The sequence below is a fragment of the Petaurus breviceps genome, unplaced genomic scaffold (genome assembly GCF_028583685.1).
Source record: "Petaurus breviceps papuanus isolate PSGF00001 unplaced genomic scaffold, PetGlider_PUasm1.0 100, whole genome shotgun sequence".
In the NCBI taxonomy this organism is placed as follows: Eukaryota; Metazoa; Chordata; class Mammalia; order Diprotodontia; family Petauridae; genus Petaurus; species Petaurus breviceps.
The window spans coordinates 6,910,673-6,932,627 of NW_027185573.1; the positions used below are offsets into that span (position 1 = coordinate 6,910,673).

The 21,955-nt window shown below is 40.0% G+C and overlaps 1 protein-coding gene across 2 annotated transcripts in view; it reads left to right on the forward strand.

Moving 5' to 3' along the window:
• LOC138170670 (adhesion G-protein coupled receptor D1-like) overlaps positions 1-21,955 on the forward strand; it is a 476,753-nt gene that overhangs the window by 17,393 nt on the left and 437,405 nt on the right. Inside the window, exons 3-7 of one of the 2 annotated variants that reach the window (XM_069100393.1) lie at positions 626-709; positions 3,266-3,361; positions 6,126-6,239; positions 15,519-15,698; positions 20,217-20,471. In XM_069100393.1, coding sequence (XP_068956494.1) covers positions 626-709; positions 3,266-3,361; positions 6,126-6,239; positions 15,519-15,698; positions 20,217-20,471 — 729 coding nt within the window. The remainder of the gene's footprint in view (positions 1-625; positions 710-3,265; positions 3,362-6,125; positions 6,240-15,518; positions 15,699-20,216; positions 20,472-21,955) is intronic. The other variant, XM_069100969.1, reaches the window with a different exon arrangement.

Sequence of the window (21,955 nt, forward strand, 5' to 3'; positions counted from 1 at the left end):
AAACAATCAACATTTATTTAGCACCTAATATGGGATAGGCATTGTGCTAAGCACTGGGGATACAAAAAGAGACAAAAGAAAGTCCTTGCCCTTGAGGAGCTTACAATCTAATGGGGAAGACCACATGCTAATACATACAAAGTAAACCTTTAAAGTCCCTTCCAATGTTAAAGTAATGATCTTAGGATCCTATGGCCACAGTGGTCACCTAGTCCAACCTGTACCTGTGAAAAGAACATGCATAATGTATAAGTGACCATATAGAGCTTTTTCTACATATATGTATATACTATATAGGCATGTATTTCTGAACATATATGTGCATATGTGTCTATGTGTGTGTTTTTTCTCCTCACCTGAAGTTTGCTTGAAGACCTCCAGAGAGTTGGGACCCATTATCTCCAAAGGCATCCCAATCTATTTTGAGACAGTTCTAATTGTTAATCGATTTTTTTTCTGACTTTCAGCCTAAACTTGCCTCTCTGCCACTTGCCCCACCATGACTGCTAGTCCTGCACTCTGGGGCCACGCAGAAGAAAGCTAATCCTTCTTCCATGTGATAGCCCTTCAAGTATGTGAAGACAGCTCTCCTAATAATCTGTGTTTGTTTATTTTTCTTTTTAAGGGTTTGAAGTGTTAGCATCAGCTTCTCATTACTGGCCACTGGACACCGTGGATGGAATTCATGAGCTTCAGGATACAACAGGAGGTAGACCCAGGGGATGACAGGGGGCCCTTGGCAATGAACATAAACCTAGGAATGTGTCACTGTCAGTGAGTTGAAAGGGAATGGGATAAACAGTAATGAATAGCATTTACTTTGAAGCCACAGTAGTAAGAATGAATTTGCCAACAAATATTTTGGCATCCCTCTGCTTCTCCACTCTTCCCCTCTCCCCCCGCATAATTTTGCATTTCAGAGACATTTTAATAGTATTTTCAGACATTTTATGACCCAAAGACTAAGAGTTTCAAGTACTTCAAAATCACATTAAAATCTTTCTTTGCCTACAGCCACAAAAAAAAGCCATCCAAAATTTCACATTGATGTCTCCATTGAAAATCCTTGTCTTATATTTCCTTATTTAGGCAGAAGTATCTTATTGTAGGTGTCTGCCCAAATGGAGACTAAAAAACTCCATTGCCAAAGCACTGGCCACATTATTAAGTTGACTGATGTCTCAAATAACTCTCTCCTAGTCCTTCTCAGGTGTTTTTTTGTCACCCAGGGAAGTCATTTCCCCATAAGCCAATCCCCTTATCCAGCCCTGAAATAAAGGGTTCCTGTACTTTCCCCCTCACCCACACTCTAAATCCCGCCCAAGGTATGAAGTGTGCCACAGTTATGGTCACAGCTTTATTCAAATGTTCTAAAAAAGGATTAAAATTCAATTTAAAATATTAAAAATTCACTCTCATTCTGTTCCAAAAAGCCCAACATTACTTTGAATTTTTCTCCTCTTTTATAAGGATAATTTTGAATGGAAAGCATTTTTTTTTTGATGTCCTATTCTTTTTTTGGAGTAAAATTCATTGACAATTCCCTCATAAATACATTAAACATTTGGGCTACTGTGTAAGCCTAGGTTTGCATTGTATTTCTGCCTTGACTTCCTGACAGACTCGATCTATTTCTAGTGAAATGGATTTTCTTCCCTGTTTCTTTTTTTTCCCTTCTTTTGTTGGAGGTGGAGAGGCACAATATTGCTGAATCCTGGGTTTTCTACACTAGTAAATTTCCATTTTCTCCAGGTGTGCTATTTTGTTTCATTCAAAATCTCTGACTCTTCCTTTCCAGTTCAGCTAGCATTTTAAAAGTCTTCTCCCTAGAACCTATAGAGAAGGGGGGGTGTAGCTGAGTTAAATTCTATGAGCTCTGTTAATCCTAGTGTTAGTAGCTGGAAGAGAGACTTAAGTGGAGAATACAGCAGAGTGAACCATAATGGTCACTTCACCATGATGATTTTCTCCACATTGCCTACTTAGAAGGCAGTAATGAAGGTCCTGCTTGAAAAACCATCAAGTGACTGCATGTCTTTGGCCATGGCATTTCTCCAAAATATTTTTCATTGTAGAAATAAAAAAAGGTCTCCTTGGACTCTGTGGTATGTGGCCAACTCAGGTCACAGTAAATGATTCCCCATCTTACATTCTATTTTTCTTTAAATGGTCTCATTAAGGAACCCAAAGGGAAAATGTCATACAAAATTGAAAGGCATTATTGAAATAATCCTTTGTCCATCACACAGTAGCAGAAGATATTTCAAACTGATACTTAAATATTCTTGGGTATATTTTCCTCCCCACCCCACCCTTACTTTAATAATTCAATCTGCAAAGCTTAATTTTTTTTGAGTCCTAAATGTACCTTTATAACTTGGCTTATTACACAGATTCTGAATTTATTCTCTGGCTAAATTATGTCCTCTCTGTCCAAACATATCAATTACATAGTAAAACTTGACCTAACAACATTGATCCATAATGTGGGTATCAAGACTGTTATGCCTAGATTATAAACAGTTTTTCTGCATTGATTTTTACGGGAGGGAGGGGCATACATGATTTTTCAAACAGCCATTACTTCCATAATCCTGCTGTGTTAGAATACTTCTGTTTGCTCCCAAGTCCTTAAAGCAGAGAAGTCCTAATCCATCACTGTGTTTTGCTATAGGGAAGATGTCAGTCAGCTAAAAAACCATGCTGAAAGCATGCAAGAAAGCTCTGTTTTTTTTGTTGTGGCTCGAGTCTCTTGTTTTGTCCATTTGTCATGATATCATGTGAATGTTTTCATCCCATATTTCTGTTCCATAAGTCATCATAACATCTTGATTACCTAATTCTTTTTTTAAGCCATTGTGTTGCTGAATTTAGTTTCATACCTCTCAACTATTTAATCTTAGGGGAGCTAGTGCTGACAAATTGGATCCCCTTTCTCATAACACCAGCTATTATTGACGAATCCAGGAATAATGATAGCCTGGCTTTGGAAATGGATTTGTCATGGTGTTATTGATTATGATTATACATTGTTGGTGTTACTGATAATGTTATTTATCCATTTCCCCCAAGAATAAATAAAAGGGGTGATGAAAGTGGTGGTGGGGATGGGGGAATTTGGGAAGAAAATACCCCCCATTTTTTCAAGGGAAATGACTACTCCCCAATATGTTTTTTTTTCTTGCTATGTTGAGAGATATGGTTGGTTCTGTTTGATTCTGTGTTTGACTCATCTGTTCTGCCTTTTTTTTGTTGTCTCACCCAGCATTAAGAAACCACAACTTCACTGTGCTTACCTCCCATAATTCTACCTTTGTATATACCAATGACTCTGCCTACTCTAACTTCTCTGCAACCGTAGGTGAGGACTTAAATATTTTTGTGCTGCATTTGTCAAGCTTGGACCTGCGACTCATTTGAAGGCTAATATGATTTCTGATTTGAATTCAGTTACCCCTTCTAGGATGTCAGGGAGGTAAATGTCCCAGGGAACAGTAAAAATCTGCAAGGATCAATATAAAAAGTAAGAATGAGAAATTGCAAATTGGGGTCAAAATCATATGAAGTATTGGTGGCTAAAACACAGGGGTTCTTACCCTTGTTTTGGGTCACAGACACCTTTGGCAGTCTGGTAAAATCTCTAGGCCCCTTATTAGAAGCATATTTCTAAATATTTGAAGGAAATGATAAATTTTAGTTCCAGGTTAGTAATTTCCCTGTCTCTCCCATCTAAGTTCATCGAAGACACAGAACCCTTGGGGGATCTTTTAACCCTAGGTTAAGAAGCCCTACTGTAGCATATCAAGGAAGATGTAGATTATCTTCTGTTAAGTCAATAATCATTTATTAAACACCCACTGTATGCCAGACACTATCCTAAGCATCGGGGCTACAAAAAAATGACAAAAGACCGTCTGCTCTCAAGGAACTGACAGTCTGGTGGGGGAATTCAATGTGAAGAAGCTGTGAAAAAAGCATGATATCTATAGGGTAAGTTGGAAATGACCACAGAGGGAAGATCCTCCTGAATTACTGGAGATCAGAAAAGACTTCTTATAGAAGGTGGGATTGTAGCTGAGATTTGAATGAATCTAGAGAAGCCCTGGGGTGGAGGTGAGGAGGGAGAGGGCTCCAGGCCTGGGGAAAATTAGAGAAAATGCCCAGAGCAGTTGTGAGGTGGTGTATAGCAAGGAGGCCATAGTCACTGGACAGTGACGGGTGTTAAGTGTAGGACCATTGGAATGTTAAGGGGGGGATGGCAGGTTATTAAAAGTCAAACAGAGGATTTTATATTTGATCCTGGAGGTGATAATAAACACCTGTTGACTTGAATTCGGAGTTATAGTGCCTACAGAGGGTCTCAAGATACCTCCCAAGTGGCTTGTTTTCATATGAAAGGAATAGAAGACAAAACAAAACAAAACCAAAAACCAGACACAAAATCAGTCCTTTTGTAAAATGAATGTTCCCAAGTCATCTCCATCATCTATATACTTTGGGTGCTAAAATTGTGCTTTTTTTATTTCATTGGAAATTTTCTATTGTGATAGACTCCTGTATGTCCATCACATGTAGTTAAGACTAACTGAAATGTGAGTAAAGTGCTTTGTGAAGCAACAAAGCATTCATAAATGTCAGGGGTCATCATCATCATCACCACCACTACCATCATCATCATCATCATCATCATCATCATCAAACAGCAACAACAACAATAATAATAACCATAGAGGAAAGTTTTCTAAATTTGACCTCATACAAATGTTAAACCTTCCTCATTTCTGGACCTGGAATCCTGTTGAAATCCCCAGAAATAGGCCTTTAAAACATTTTCTTCCTGGATGCTGGTAACATTAATGAATATTTTTTAAAAAGTCCCTTCCCTCAAGGAACCTTGAATCAGATCATTAAATGATCTGAAGGCAATGCTGCATGGCAGAGTACTGTACTTGGAGTCAGAAAGATCTGGCTTCGAATCCTGCCTCAGACACTTTCTAGTTGTGTGACTCTCTCTGGGCCTCAGCATCTTCATCTGTAAAATGAGGGGATTGGATTCAATGGACCTCTAAGGTCCCATCCAGTTCAAATCTATGATCCTGTGATCTCAACATATTTTGGGATCCAGAACAATCTGGTTGGGTTGTCAACATGACCTAGATTGACTGGGAAGATGCCTCCCCTTAACTCTGTACTATGTAGATTCTCTACCTTTCCCCCTCCCTTCAGAAAAATAAAAACAAACATCCTCTCATGAAAAAAATAAGTTAAATGGAGTATGTATGATAATCACTGAGCATATGGCTTTAGAGGCAATCATTGTCCTGCTTCTGTTGGCTGGAAAAAACTGGTGAGTTGAATCAGGTGATGATGATGATGATGGTGATGATGATGATGGTGGTGGTGGTGGTGGTGGAGGAGCCTTAGAGAGGTCACCATGTGGAGTAATCAAATGATAGGCATGGGTCCCTCAAGGTCAATGGATACATAGTTGAGTAGCTCACATCGTACAGATGTGTTGACAATTAGGAAGCTATAAATTTTGAATGACACTCAATTTTTATAGTCCCTTATCTCCTCCATAAACCATTTGTACCAGGCCCCCATTGTCAGTTATATTAATATGGGCTGTGGGAATTAAATTGAATTAGTTTGGCTTTATAAGGACAACAGGAAGTACTGAAAACAGGAAGATGAAACTGTTTAGATTGGTAATTGACTGGCTTATTGAGTCATGGATTATTTAAGTCCTCCTCGAGTGTATTTTGTTTTTTAAAAAAATATGATTTGAAAATTTGGGCATTGGGGCCCCTAATTAGAGCCCAGAAGGAGATGGAGTTTAGGATTAGTAATTTTAAATTCTAGTTTGAACCTAAATATTACCCTTGTAAAATTAAGTATAGTGTGGAGGTGGGAAAAGGAAGGCCCTAAAGTAATTTCTCTAGCAATAAAACACAGATAAGGCTCAGGTCAGTGGCTTAGATCTCCATTGGGAGCTCAGGGAATAGCCACTAGTGAAAAATACTATCAAAAATACTTTAGTTACTTACATAGCTGACTCATGTCCTCAGGAGGTTCTGCCTCACAGTGTGATTAAAGGATGATTTTGTCATTTTTTCCTTGCCTAGACATTGTAGAAGGGAAAGTCAGTAAAGGCATTTACCTCCGAGAGAAGAGAGGAGTGACGTTACTGTATTACAAAGCCTCTTGCATTAGTAACCCAACCCGGTGTGATCCTGAAGGTAAGTGATGGGACCCATTCTTATGTTTTGAAAACGGGACCAGCTAGATTCCTTCTAACTCTAACTTTCATTCATTAAACACACATTTGTCAAGCAGGCACTAGGTTGATACTGGAGATCTAAAGATCAACATGAAACAAAAGTCTTGCCCCCAAGGAGCTTACATTCTACTGGGTAGGGGCTGGTGGAGGGGGGGAGGGGAGGAACAATTCATGCACACACAAATCAACACAAAATACAAAGTAATGCTGGCATTTATAGAAGTCTTTAAGCATTGCAAAGTACTTTGTTAACTCATTTGATCCTTGTAATAACCCCAGGGAGTAGGTGCTATTGTTATCCACATTTTACAGAAGAGGAAACTGAGGCTAAGAGAGGTTAAACTATTCCCCAGGGTCACATAACTGTTAAGTGTCTGAGGCAGAATTTGAACTCAGGTTTATCTGACTCTGAGTCCAGTCCTCTGCTACTGAGATGGGGGTGGGGAGATAAATAACTGGGGGGTGGGGAACAGAAAAAGCCTTTTGTAAGAAATGGCATGTGAGCTGATCCTTGACTAGGAATGGTCAGAGATGAAATAAGCATGATAATATTCTATTCATGGGGTGTGCAAAGCTCTGGAGATGAGATGTGAATGTCACCTATAAGAAATAACAAATAGTTCAGGTTGCATGATGAATGATTAGGGGTAATGAATTTGGTTTGGAGTTTGAATTGCCTATAGGCCATCCAGTAAGAAAAGTCTACTAGCCACTTAGTGATATGGGACTGAATCTCAGTAGAAAGACTAACTGGACACATAGTTCTAGGAATCATCTTCAGAGAGATGGCATTTGAGCCTGTTGCAGCTAATGCTGAGTTAGAGGGTTTATAAAGTGAAGAGGGTCTGGAACCTGCACTCAGGAAACACCCACCGGTAACAGATAGGACAAGGAAGAGTGAGAGGGAGCAGCCAGTGAGGTAGGAGGAGAGCCAAAGGAAAGCAGTAGTGTGAAAATCCAGGGAGGACCAAGTAAGGATCCAGGAGAAGGGGGGAAGTGGAGTGGTCAGTAATGTTCCATTTTGTAGGGCATTCCAAAGGATGATGGCTAAGAAAAAGTCTTTGGACTTAGGAACAGCATAGATGGTTTTTTGTAGGCATTTGACTATGAAAGGGAGGAAATATATAAGATAATAGCATAGGGGTGTGGAAGAGTTAAGTGAAGGATTTTTAAGGATGAGAGAGACAACCTGGGCATGTGTGTGTATGTATGTGTGTTTGTATATGTATACATATATGTGTATATGTGTGTTTTAGAGAAGCAAAAAAGGAACCAATAAATAGGGAGAGAATAAAACTCTGTGTGTGTGTGTGTGTGTGAGAAAGAGAGAGAGAGAGAGAGAGAGAGAGAGAGAGAGAGAGAGAGAGAGAGAGAGAGAGAGAGAGAGAGAGAGAGAGAAAGAACATGAATATGAATATGGATGAATGGGATCAAGATCACAAATAGAGAGGTTGGCCCTGCTACTTTATCAGAGACTAAAGCAAAGGAGGAAAGAATGCATCATGATGTAAATGGATTTTTGAGGTTAGAGAATCATAAATTTAGACCTGGAAGGGACCTTTGAGGTCAGGTAGATAGTGTAGAATAGAGGAAAGAGGGAGCTCTTGTTAACCTTGGACTATGTAACTTGGAGTTAATTTTTTTTTTCCAAAGCAGATCCTCTTCCTGGATTCTGTTGAGTTTAGGACAGAGCAAAGCTCGTTTTCATCTCCCCATATCTTCAATCCATGGTGGACATAGATGGCTAATTAGTATGGCTGGGATTAAAAACAAAGCACAAAGCATTAGCTCATGGATAACCCACAAAGTGAATAATTGAGAATTATTCTTTTTCTTCAGAAGACAAATCAGGCTTCTGGTACTTCGATTCTGGGGGGAGGGGAGGACATGACATGCCAAATTGAAAACCCAGTGGAGAATTGTTCTTCCACCTTTGAGCCAAGCTCCTTCCTTCTGTCTATTTTAGTTTTGGCTTGAAATAACTTCCTATATCTAGGAAAAAAGGATTTTAAAGAAAGCCTTCTACGAAGGTTCCAAAGGCTTTTTGGCGATCACATGGCTTTATCAAAACAACATGGTGATGAGTTAATTGTAAATGATTCAGAGAGACATATGGATTACATTTCAATCAAAATAAACAAAAGCTTTCTAATTCAGAGGGAAAGTACTTGAGAAAACATGTTTTGGGCTTTGATGAAACCAAAAAGCTTTGGAAAACTGTTTTGAGGGCCCAAAAACATGGCCAGGTTTACACTTGCCTGATTCAAGCTGTTCCTGAGTTTAAAAAATATTATAAACAGGCTTTGCTTGTGTGTGCCTCTAAATTAAAAACAAATCAGAGGTCAGAGGATGATTGAATCACAGATTTGGAGATGGAAGGCATCCTAGGAGTCATCTAGACGGGCACCTTCATTTTACAGATGAAGATACTGAGGCAGAAAAAGGTCATAACATAGTAGGAGAATAAATCTTGAGCTGGAAGGGACCCAAGAGGTCATCTAGTCCTTAACACCTTCTCTTTATGGAGGAGGAAACTGAGACCCAAAGAAATTAAGAAACCTACCCAATGTCATGTAGTTAATGAGTGTCAGAGGGGAGAATGCAGAGAAGATAGATTGGAGGACATGGGCACCAATGCTGTCAAGTCTTAAAGACTCAGAGTAATGTTTTCTGTGCTTCTAATTTAAGGAGGTCAGAGTGGTCTCTGAAACCAGGGGTTTTACCAAATAAACGAACCTTCTTGGCAAAGATACTGGAGTAGTTAGATATTTCCTTCTCCAAGGTCAACAGGGTGAATTGACTTGCCCAGGGTCACACAGATAATAAGTGTCTGAGGTCAGATTTGAACTCAGGTTTTCCTGATTCCACACTCTGTGCTCTATCCACTGAACCACCTAGCTGTCCTAATCTAGTAAGAATTCCCTCTAATGCAGTGACTGACAATGATATATAAGTGTTTAAGGATCTTCAAAGTAAGGTACTTTTGTATACAGTCTTTCACTGGATTTTTATAGCAATTCAATGAGATGTGTGACAGTTTTTGTCTCCATTTCTACAGATGAAGAAATTTGTACTGAGAGGTGTTGAGAGGCTTGTGCAAAGTTACTTAGCTAGTGTCTTGGGTAGTATTTGAAGCCTCTGCTTAGAGACTTCCAGTGAAGGAGAAACCATGACATCCTGAGCCCATTCTACTCTTAGAGGGCACAAATTCTTCTTTCTCCTCTTTCTCCTCTTTCTCTTCCTCTTCTTCCTCCTTTTCCTCTTCCCCAGGGTCAGAGGGCTAGTAAGTTATCTGAGGCTGCTTTTGAACTCAGCCCTCCTGACTCCAGGACTGGTGCTCTGTTCACTGCATCACCTAGCTGCCCCTGAGAGCACTAATTCTTAAGAAGTTTTTCTTTACCTCAAGACTAAATTTACCTCTTTGCAATTCCCACTAATCAGTTCCTCATTTCTTTTTTTATATTTAAAAATTTTTATTTATTTACTTTTAGTTTACAACATTTGGTTCCATAATCCCTTGATTTCCAAATTTTCTCCCCCTTCCTCTCCTCTCCCTCTCCCCCATGGCGGTATGCAATCCAATATAGGTTCTACAAATACCCTCACATTAAACATTAGTCAAGTTGTAAAGAAGGATTATAACCAATGGAGTGATCAATGAGAAAGAAGAAACAAAACAAAACACAAAAGAGAGAGCAAGCAGTTTGCTTCAATCTGCATTGGAACTCCCTAGTTCTTTTCTCTGGATGTGGATATCCCTTTCCGTCATGAGTCTTTTGGAGTTGTCTTACAACCTTGCATTGCTGAGAGGAGTCCAGTCCATCAAAGTTAGTTGTCACACATATGATGTGTCTGTAATTTTGTATAATGTTTTCCTCGTTCTGCTCCCTTCACTCATCATCAGTTTATATATGTCTCTCCAGGTTATTATAAAGTCTGTCTGCTCCTCATTTCTTATAGTACAATAGTATTCATATTCATACATTCATATATCATAACTTGTTCAGTCATTCCCCAATTGATGGGCATCCCCTTGATTTCCAATTCTTTGCCACCACAAAAGAGCTGCTATAAATATTTTTGTATATATGGGTCCTTTTCCCACTTCTATGCTTTCTTTGGGATACAGCCCTAGAAGTGGTATTGCTGGGTCAAAGGGAGAAGTTCATCATTTCTGAAGTCTAGGAAAAGCAGGGAAAGTCTGATCCTTCTTTTCTATAATAAGCTGCACACTAGAAAATAACTATTGTGTCTTTTCTCTGGGCTTCAACTATCCCAGTTGAGGGAGAACTGGGAATATTTCCAATTCCTTCAACTATCCCTCATATTGCACCAACCCAAGTCCATTGGTCAACCTAGTTGTCTCTCTCTGGGTATTCTGGCTTGTCAATATCCTTCTTAAAATGTGTAGACAGTAATACAGATATATTCTGATCAGAGTAGAAAACAGCTGGATGTTCACCTCCCTAGTCTTGGGCACTCTGCTTGTTTTTCTGTAACCTGAGCTCACCTTCATTTCTTGGCTGTTATATACTGATGACCCATATTGCGTTTGTAGTCCATGTGGATCCTTTGGAAGTTCAAATCAATAGAAAATAAAAATATTATATTTCTACTTATGGCTATAAACACCTTTATTATCAAGCAACTGATTCAAGTCAATAATAAAGACCAAGAGAATAACACATGGTTAGGAGAGTCCCAGAGAAATAGAACAGGAAAAGGAAGGGAGAAATCTCTAGGCAATTTAGAGGCAATGTAGTATAATAGGAAGACTTAAAATCATAGACTTGAGCTCCAGAAGGGACATGAAGATGAACCATGAGGATGTTTCAGTGTCCTTGATGTGAGCCTCATTACTGCAGGATGTCCCCAGAAATGCCATTTGTCACCTACCTTTCCACTCTGTGGGCAGCCTCTCTTTAGTCTAATTCCTGCATTTTTACAGATGTGGAAATTGAGACCCGGATAAACCCATTTATTCTGGATGCTTCATATATATATATATATATGCATATATATATGTATATATATATGTACTCACACTCTAGGCAGTACCTGTTTAAAAATATAAGTTACAAAGAGATCCCTTACCTATGTTGGTGGAGGGAGCTTCATCCATCAGTGAAAATCCTAAATCCAAACTGTATGAATGTTTCCCAGTAATTAGATTGTAAACTCCTTGAGGACAGGGATTATTTTTGCTTTTTCTTTGTATACTTAGCACAATGTCTGGTCCGTAGCCCTTAATACATTTTTGTTGATTGCTTGATGCGGTGAGTTTCCCAAGGTCACTAAGGTAGTAAGTAGCACAGCCTGAATGAGAACATAGGACCTCTGACCCCAAGTCAAGCACACTTTTCTGCATGATCTGGTACACAAGTCAGGACTGTTTTGTATTTGATTTTTGCTAGTTAGCTGGAGGCATGCCCAAGGTTAGAGAAATGGCTCCACCATGAGCTCAGACCCCTAAGGATTACTATGCCCTCCCCACCCTTTTTGATAGACCAACTTTGTATGGACTTACAAGTCCATAAAGTTACTTAAAGTGGTTTCTATTTATGGGGTAAGCAGAGGAAGGGGCTCTGCCCAAGCTAACTAGGGAGCAGATGCCTTGGAGGGGTGTGCTGGGAGTTATTACCTTCAGAAAAGGTATTTGACCTTCAGAGGTTGGGGTCTGAAGAAATGGAAGAATTCATGTTATAAATAATACAATCCAACATTAATTTTCCTCAGGTCCCTTTCAATTCTAAATATGGTATCCTATGAATCTGTCAGAAGTTAAAGTCTGTTAGCTTAGTCTTCAAGAAACAACAGCCAATTTCAAACCACAATGGGGCATCAGAGGAGAACTAAATTGGAGGTAGTTTAACCAGGGACTTCCTTTTCAGAGATGGAAATGTATAGGGTTTTCTGCTTTAAAAAAGTAGACTATGCTTTCTGGTCTACACTAACCATATTTTCTCCTGAACTTTTTACTTTTACAGGGAAATTTATTGAATCTGATTCTCCAATTTCTGTAGAGAAGTTGCTAATGTCAATTATAGAAAATATATTTTTTGCTGCCCTCCCATCTTCCATTCCAGAATCAAGTTCCTTTCCCCCTTTGCCCATTTGCTGGATGCCTACATTCTGAACAGCTAGCTGCCTCAACTGGAAATGACCCAACAAAGTGATTTCCATTATAGTGTTAGTTGATAAAATCCTAAGGTTACTTACATTACTCCTTTTGGGGGTATTTGCATTTTAATAGATTCTTGAAAGTTGAAAAAGCTTTTGGACTTAAATATATGTATAATGCAATTGAATGATTGATTGCTGGAATATGAGTCCTGTTCAATTCTGGAATCTATATACAAGCCAGCTATGTGACCTTGAACAAGAATCGTTATTCTCCCCATCCCCACCCCATTCCTTCCCTGTTTCCTTATTTTAAGACAAGGGAGCTGAACTAGATTATGCCATATTATCCCTCTATCTAGTTGTCCTCAGACCTATTTCTTTACCCTGTCCATGTTATATTCTCTCTCCTTTCCTCCTGATTCCAAATCCATTACTCTATTCATTATGCTGTGGTTCCTATAGGCAGGCAGGAAGTCTAGGACAAATCCAATGGACCCTATTTATCTTAATTTCTTTGCTGGGAAGTGTCTGGGAGGAAAAGAAGGGACTCAATTTCTTCCCAGCTTCAACAACTTTCATAATCAATTACTTAACAAGCATTTATCAAACACTTATGATCATGTGCCAGACATGAGGGTTACAAAACCAAAAAATGAAATAGTCCCTGCCCTCAAGGAGCTTCCATTCTTTTTTTTGGCCTTTTTTTTGGGAGGGCAATTGGGGTTAAGTGACTTGACCAAGGTCACATGGTTAGGTTTTCTTTTCTTTTTTTGTGTGTGTTAAGTGTCTGAGGTCACATTGGAACCCAGGTCCTCCTGACTCCAGGGCGGGTGCTCTATTCATTGCGCCACCTAGCCACCTACTTCTATTCTTTATAAGAGTAATGGGATGATCTCCTCCAATTTATGGTATTAACTGGAGACATCAAATCATGGTTTGGAGTCAGAAAGAATCTCAGAGGTCATCTATATTCCAACTTGTCCATTTAACTGAGAAAGAATGAAGTTGCTCAAGGAAACACAAGCAGAGCTGGGATTTGAACCTAGTTCCTTCGATTCCAGGTCCAGACTGCCTCCCACTATGTTGGTATCAGGACTAAAGTTTTCTCAAGCATAAAACTTTTCAGGCAAAGACCTTCCCACTGTTCTATAAACTCTACATTCTTTATTTTTCCTGGGGAAAACATTCTCACCCTGCCCTGCAACAGGCTTTTGGTAGAGGGAAGATGCCATTTTGATTTGCTTGAGTAGAATTTTTATATGCTGCTGAAGCCCTTTGCAAAAATGAACTTCTATGACTTCTATTGGGACTTACTTTATTTCCTGTTTTCTCATATTTCTATGTGAGTTCTATTTATTCCACTTTTCAGTGCAGAATTCCAGAGAATGGTAAGTCAGCCATTGCCCCTAATAGACTATGATGAGGAATGAGTTGGGGGCAGTTGACTGTCTCTTCCTGCTCTTACTGCCACTGGAAGTCTAGGATATACTCATCACTGTTCTTTCTCTCATTAAGGAGTCTGTTCTAGAGTTGACCAAATATTATTTTTGGACTAGGCTGGTAGCGAGGGATGGTTCCAAGAACAAATGCCTTTGTTTTCCCTATTATCACTTGAGACTAATTGGCTAACTAAGTGGTTTATCTTTTTATACAAAAAATATAGGATTGGGAGGCATTTTGACAATCTGGGTTTATGTCTAGAGGAGAACTATAAAGATGATGAGGGAAATGGAGCCCAGATAACCAAAATAGCTATACTAAATATCTAGCATTTCTATAATGCCTACTGTGTGTCTGGCATTGTGGTAAGCACTTTACAAATGTTATTTTATTTTGATCCTCATAATAACCATGAGATGTAGGTTCTCTTATGATCCCCATTTTACAGTTGAGAAACTGAATCTGAAGTGAAATGACTTCTCTAAACTCATACAATTAGTAAGGATCTGAGGCTGGATCTGAACTCAGGTCTTCTAACTCCAGGCCTAGAACTTTTTGTACTGTGCCATCTACCTTGCCTATAGCTCTTTTAACATCTGCAAACATTTGACATGTACAAGAGAAGACTTGGGAGTGATGGTGATGGTGGGGAATATGACAAAAGGAAAGCCATGTGGAAGAGGGCTTTGATGGAGATGGCTGAGAGAACTGAGGCTAGGTTCAGAATTGGGCCTCAAAAGAATTCAGCTGAGACCATGATGAGGAATGAGCTTGGGGACATATCTCCCAATAGGTTTCAATTGTGCTGAATTTTACAGTGAAAGGAAATGTTTGGTTCTTGGAATGGAGAGTTCCTAGGAACCCAGAGTAGAACCAAAAGTAATGAATTTATCCTATTGATCTATGATTCTCCTATTGCCTATGGAATATTTCTTAATGTTTCTGGGCCTCAGTTTCCTCATTTGCAAAATGCAAAGATTTAACTGGAAGGCCTTTGAGGTCCCTTCCAACTCTAGATGTTGCAAAAGGCTTTTTAGGCTTAATTTAATTTAGGCTTAGTGAAGGAAAATAAATCCTTACAATTAAGGCTGTCTTAAACTGGAACCTGCTGTTTTGGGAAGTAGTGAGTTCCTCACCTCTGGAAGTCTTCAAGGAGAGGCTGGATGATCCCTCTGAAGTGGAGAGGATATGTGCCTATGAAGGGTCTGGGGCTAAATTCGTTCTGAAGCATCTTCTAGTATGAGAATTCTACAATTGTGGGTAGAAATGAGGTCAGGAAAATCTCCTTTACCTCTCTAGCAAGAAAGGAAAAACAGATTTTGTTCACTGAAAACCTCAGTAGCAAGGGACTTTCCCCACTCATTCAAGTTCAACTCAATTCATTCCAGTACAATCTAATTCAATAAACATTTATTAAATGCTTACTACACTTAAGTCTCTGGGGGTACAAGACAAACATGAAAGAATGCCTGCCTGCAAGGATCTTATATTCTCTTGTATGTAGAAGAGATGAATATTATATAGTGGAGAGTGCTGTCTTTATTTATCTATATATTATCCTCTCCAGTTAGGAGTCCATTTAGATGAATAATAAAATAAATTACGTGCTATGCCTGGATATTGGCACTTCCTGTGTCTCATCAATAACTGAATCTAATGCCTTCCATTTTTTCAGGAGTCACATTTTCATTTTTCTGGAAGATCCAGGGAGAGCAGTCCAGAACAGCCCTGCCAGCCTATGGAGGGCAGGTTATTTCCAGTGGATTCAAGGTCTGCTCCAGTGAAGGAAAAGGCTCTGTGGAATTTTATACCCGTGAGAATTCCATGAAGTGGGAGGCCAGCTTCAGCCCACCAGGTGAATTTCAGAGCTGTTTCTGTTGTCTTCTACTTGGGGACTCTGAAGGGAAAAACACCTGCTTGATGGGGCCCAAAAGTATTTAATGAAAAGAACAGACTTTGCCATAATCAGATAACAACCCTTAGCTGTAAGGTTGCTTGGTTGGGTATAAGCTTATTGCTTTTTAAGGGGTCATTAGGGAGGGTTATCAAACTCACCATTAAGACATGCATTCCCCCTTTGCCACAGATCATGTGTGGTTTTTAATCTGGCTCTTCAAGCATTTATTAAATAAATGTTATGTGCTCACAACTGAGGTCTAGCTAAGTGAAATATTTCACCCAAGGTCGCTAGCTGGGATTTGTGCCCAGGTCTTTTGACCTGAAATCCAGAATTCTTTCTATAATTCCATGCTAAGATGATTGTAAGTCACCTCAGAACTGAGAAACCTTTTGTGAAGGAGAGATTTTGAAGAGATGAAACAATTTCCACCCCCCAAGGAACTTATATTTTACTGGGAGGTGGGGGAGGATACAGCTTGTAGACCAAAAAGCAAATGCAAAATACATAAAAAGAAAATAAAAAGTCTTTGGGAGAAGACAAACAACTGGGGAGGGAGGGAATCAGGAAAAGTCATGTAGGATGCTGGAATGAGCTGAGCCTTGATGAGAGTTAGAGATTCTAAAAAGAGGAGGCAGTATGGCATTGGGGGATTAGAATCAAGGACCTGAATTCAAGTCCTAAAGGCACCATTTATGAACTATGTGACCTTGGCCAATGTGCTTAACCTCTTGTGGCCTCAGTTTCCTCATCTGCAAAATGAGAGGGGTTGTTTTAGATGACTTTTCAAATCCCTTTCAGTTCTAAATCCATGATTTTAGGAGGTAAGGAGCTTGAGCATTCCTGGGATGGGAAACAGGCTATGCAAAGACAGGGAGATGAGAAGCCCAGGGAGCAACAGTCTGGTTTGGCTGGAATATTGCGTGTGTGAGAGGGAGTAATAAGAAATGAATCAAGGAAGATAAGATGGAACCATGGTGGGTTGTGTTTTACCCTAAGGGACCATAGGGAGCCATTGAAGCTTCTTGGGTAGAGGAGTTATATACTTATTCATAATTTCATGATAATTTTGAAGTTGGTCATTGATTTTCTATCATTTGTCCCATATGATTCACTCACGCAAAACAACGCAGCCAAATTGATCCTTTTCTCATCTCTGTCTTTGGCTGGCTCTGTTGCTGCAGTTTTTGTAGGTTGATGTCATTAGGGGCGAGTCATTTGGCCACAGCTCTGTGGACAATTAAATGTTTACCATTCCAGTGGCTTCCCCAGTCTTTGTGTTCTCTTTCTTGAACAGCCTGTGGAGCCATGCCCTGGGAGTCACATGCAATCCTGGGATACAAGAAGTGATGGTACTTGGGGGAGAAGCAGGGTGAGGGAAAGGGTCGGAAGCATTCTTCTGTACCCCTGGCCACTGTGCTCCAGTGGAGCGATGGGACCAAGAGGGCTCCATGAAGAAGGGGCACCTGGGCTAAACCTTGGAAAAAGACAAGGATTCTTAGAGGAGGGAGTACATTTCAAGTATTTGCTTACAAACTAGGTCGAGCTGTGATGCCGTGGTCCCAGTGGCCCAATGATTCAGTCTCTTGGATAAACTCAGGAAAACACAGAATCTCAGGTTGGAAGAAACTTTGGTCAGAACTGTGAAGGTGGCTGATAACTGGGAGGGCTTCTTCCCTTCTGGAAGACTGGCTATGCCCTAAGGGTCTGCAACACTTTTTCCCTGTTTCAAGAGATTTCTTTTCTTACCTTATGTGATGAGCAGAGAATCTGGTGGGGGATATATTCAGGACACACAGACACTGACAACCCCTTGAGATATGTGGGAAGTAAGGGGTGGAGACCAACCTTCCATAACTCCTCAGTGGCTGGGCTTCTGCAGCCTAGAGAATGTGAGTTGGGCTCAGACAGGAGACTAAAGGATTTTTAAAGAAATTATTATTTGTTTATAACTATTTTCTTAAAATTTGAGTTCCAAATTCTCTTCCTCACTCTAGTCCCTCACTTACTCACTGAGAGGGCTATCAATATGATGTGAATTTATATGTGTGAAATCATGCAAAATATATTTCCATATTAGGAGATTTAAGATTTAAAATGTGTCATCACTATCCATCAGTTCTTAGGATGGGGCAGCAGGGCTTTGCCTCAGGACACTAGATGAAGAGGGCTCTTTCATAATTCTTAAACTCTTCTACCAGCATGAAAACAATGGAACCTATCATCTAGTTGGCAAGAATAATAAATAAAAGTAGGAAGTTACCAGATGGCATGGCGTGGGGGTGTACACAAATGTCTTCATTTGTTCTCCTCAAAGTCTTCCACCCTCCCATCAGCTGCTGCACCCCATCTCTAGCCCCAAGTTGCCTCCCTGTATCAGCAGATCCTTACCTATGAGAGGTGACATTCTGTGTCCCCACCTGTCTGTTGTATTTGTCTTGAAAAGTTGCTTGGAGGGAATTTGTAGCATTGCTTGCCTCTCCCCTAATCCCTTACCATTTTTAAAAGCTTGTCCTGGGTGCTAAAAATACAAATTACAGCCCTAATGCAGTTATAAACCATGGTGAGGAAAAAGCTTCATTTAAAAAGAAAGAAATCTGACAGAAATTATGAAAACATTTCTCCCCCTACAGATACTTTTAAAACAACTCATTTATTCCAACCCCATTTGTATATGTAACTATGGAAGCCAAGATTCTGTTAAGATATGAACTTAGATTTTGTTGCGCTGATTGGTGTTTGCTTGTTAAACTCAGATTATTTTCCAGCATGGGGGCATATGAGGGATGGAGAAAGCATATACCTGGTGTTATAAACTCTTGTTTGTATGCCAAGTAGGTTATTATTATTCCCACCTCCAAATGACGGGGCAATTACACCTTGGACCTACTTAAGGGTCAAATGTTCTTCAGAGGCTCAAAAGTGACTAGAAAATTGCATAATACTTAGCCAGAACACCTGATGTAATTGCTTTGCAATTTAAAATTGCTGGCAGGATGACAGATGGTGGTTTGTTGTTCCAGAGCTGTTGTGTTCTCCCCAGCAGAGAGGCCATTATGACATCCTCACATCAGTGTTTGGCAAATGTGTGGAGGTCCTACTTGGGGGAAGTGGCCCCAGAAATCCAAGGCTTATTCTTCTTGGTGAGCTCAGTCTTCCCAAGAGAGGAGGGAGTCTATAAATGTTTATTGGGAATGGTGGGGAATAAAAGGTAGAGATAGGTCTTACATAACTCTCCATTGGCATGACAAGCTGTTTATTGGCTTCTATGGCCTGGATAGTGTGAGTTGGGGGTACAACTTGTACTCCTGGCACTCAGCACAGTGTCTTGAATACAGTAAGCACGTGATTATATGCTTTTCATTCCAAATTTAAGAGGCAGACCTTCTAGGAATAAGGAGATGACGATCTCATTGTATTCTCTCCTGGTCAGACCACATCTAGGATATCATTTCCATTTGTGGACACCACTACTTAAGGAGGTCATTGATTGACTAGAGGGCAACCAGGATGGTAAAAGGCCTTGAGTGTGTGGCATATAATTGAAAATACTGGCTAGAGAAGAGAAGATGGGGTAGGTAGGTGGTAGGTTGGAGTGACATGATACATGTTTTCAGGTATTCGAAGTGGAAGAAATATTAGATTTGTTCTGTTTGGCCTCAGAGGGTAGAAGTTACAAAGAGGTAAACTGAGGCTTCAGGTCTTCCTAATAGGATCTGTCCCTAAGTGAAATGGACTGCTCTAGGAGGTAGTGAGTTCCCCATCATTAGAGGATACAAGTAGAGGCTGGGTGCCCTTTCACCTGGTATGTTATAATGGACACAGTATGGATCGAGCTGAATGGTCACTTAGGTTTCTTCCAGCTCTGAGATTCTGTGATTTTTTTTTTTGCCTGTGCTCAGTAAATGAGAAAATCATGGCACCACCAGGGATAATTGTCAAAACTATTTTAAGTTATTTAAAATTTACTTGATTTAGAAATAAATATAGGCATTAAAGTTATTCTCGGGAAACTTAGTACTGACTGGAGAAGAGGAGGCCTAGAGGGGATGTTCAGTTATATTTGAGTATTTGAAGGGTTATCACTTGGAAGACAGAGTTCATTTAATGTAGACATCAGTGGTCATCTAGAAAATGGTGAGAAGAAGCATTCTTTATGAGGTCCTTTCTAAGGATTCAAGTCAAAGTATCCCTGGGAAATCAGAGGAGTCCTGTTCTGAGGAATTGATGGTTTACTCTGCTTGGCCTCAGAGAACAGAATTAGGGGTAACTGATGTCAGGTACAGAGGCAGATTTTGACCCAAGAACAGCCTTCCTGAGGGAGAGAGCTGTCCAAAATGGGTTTCCATAGAAAGTGGTGGGCTCCTTTATGCCAGAGGTCTTCAGGCAATATCTGGATGGCCCCGCCTGTCAAAGATGTGGTGGAGTGGGGGATTCTGATTCTGTGATTCCATAATCACTTTTACTTTTCTCTAGGTCCCTATTGGACTCATGTCCTATTCACGTGGAAATCCAAGGAGGGCCTGAAAGTCTATGTCAATGGAACCCTGAACACCACAGACCCAAGTGGAAAAGTATCTCATACCTATGGGGAGCCCAACGTCAACCTGGTGATCGGCTCTGACAGAGACCAGCCTAAGAACTACGAGAATGGTGCTTTCGATGAGTTCATTATCTGGGAGAGAGCCCTAACACCCAGTGAAATCAGGATGTATTTCACAGCTGCCATCGGTCAGTGACAGTGTGAGCCACTGTAGGGGCTACTTTTGAAGCAGTTGCTTCTTATGGGACCACTTTTAAAAATCCTCCCTTAAAAAACCATCACCACCACCAAAACGAAAACCAAAAAAACTAGTGCTTCCCATATTGAATTGATTCAGTGCTGTAGGAGTTAAAATGTACTCTAATAAATGTGGTCCTTTCCTAGAACATCTGTTGCCTAAGATAAAGAGGTTAACAATTTGCTTGAACTGCAATATAATTTATGTTTCCATGCTGATGATCAAAACTTCTAGCCCACTACTCCAGCTGCTGGATTAGATGGTTTTTTGATTTCTGGGAGGCAGAGTGTTATAGCAGAAAGAATGCTGGCAATCCCATTTCTACTTCTTATGCCCGTGTAACTGTGACTTGGTTTCCTCTTCTGTAAAATCAAAGGTTTGGATTAGATAAGCTCTTAGGTCCTTCAGGTTTTAAATCTATGGTCCCCACATGATTGGATTTCTAGTTTCCAAAACTCTTGTTAAACAAATGTCTGCTATGTAAAAAATGCTGTGTATTCAATGTGGTGGGAATAGCATAGTCTAGTGGACAAGCATTTATTAAGCACCTACTAAATGCCAGACACATGAACTAAGTGGGGGGGGGATGCCAGGAAAGGCAAAAGATAATGTAAGCTCTCCAGGAGCTCATAGGGGAGAAAACATGAAAACCACTACATATAAAGTGTAGGATAAAGCAGAGGTGGCTCTAGAGGGAATATGTTAGCATTGACCTGCATTCAAATCCTGACTCTGACATATACTGGCTATTTGACTCTGGCCTCTCATTGCCCAAGGCAGTTTTTCAAGTCTATAAACTGCAGAAAAGGTGCCAACCTGCATTGGTGGAGGGAATTACCTGCTCTTGGACTTCTCCATTTCAGTGAAATCATTGGTTCCATTTCAAGCTTAAAATATATGTATTGTGCCAATAAATGCTTATGGAATTAAATGGAATTGGGCTTTAGGGTTGCAAAAATAAAATAATATCAGAACCCTGACCTTATAGGATTATAGATTTAGAGGAGGAAGAGATTTTAGGGCATCTATTCCAGCTCCCTCATTTCACAGATGAGAAAACAGGTCCAAAAAGTTTAAGTGACTTGCCTAAAGTCACTCATTCAAGGGATTCAAATTTGCATTCAATGCCTCCAAATCCATGACTCTTTCCACCATGCTAAACTACCTCTTATTAATTATAGTCTGCTATGGAGAGCATGGGTAGCTAAGAGGCACAGTGGATAGGGTGCCAGGCCTGGAGTCAGAAAGACTCATCTTCATGAATTCAAATCTGGCAGCAGACACTTACTAGCTGTGTGACCCTGAGCATATCACTTAACCCAGTTTACCTCAATTTCCCTCATCTGTAAAATTAACTAGAGAAGGAAATGGCAAACCACATTAAGATCTTTGTCAAGAAAACCCCAAATGGGGTCATGGAGAGCCAGAAATGAC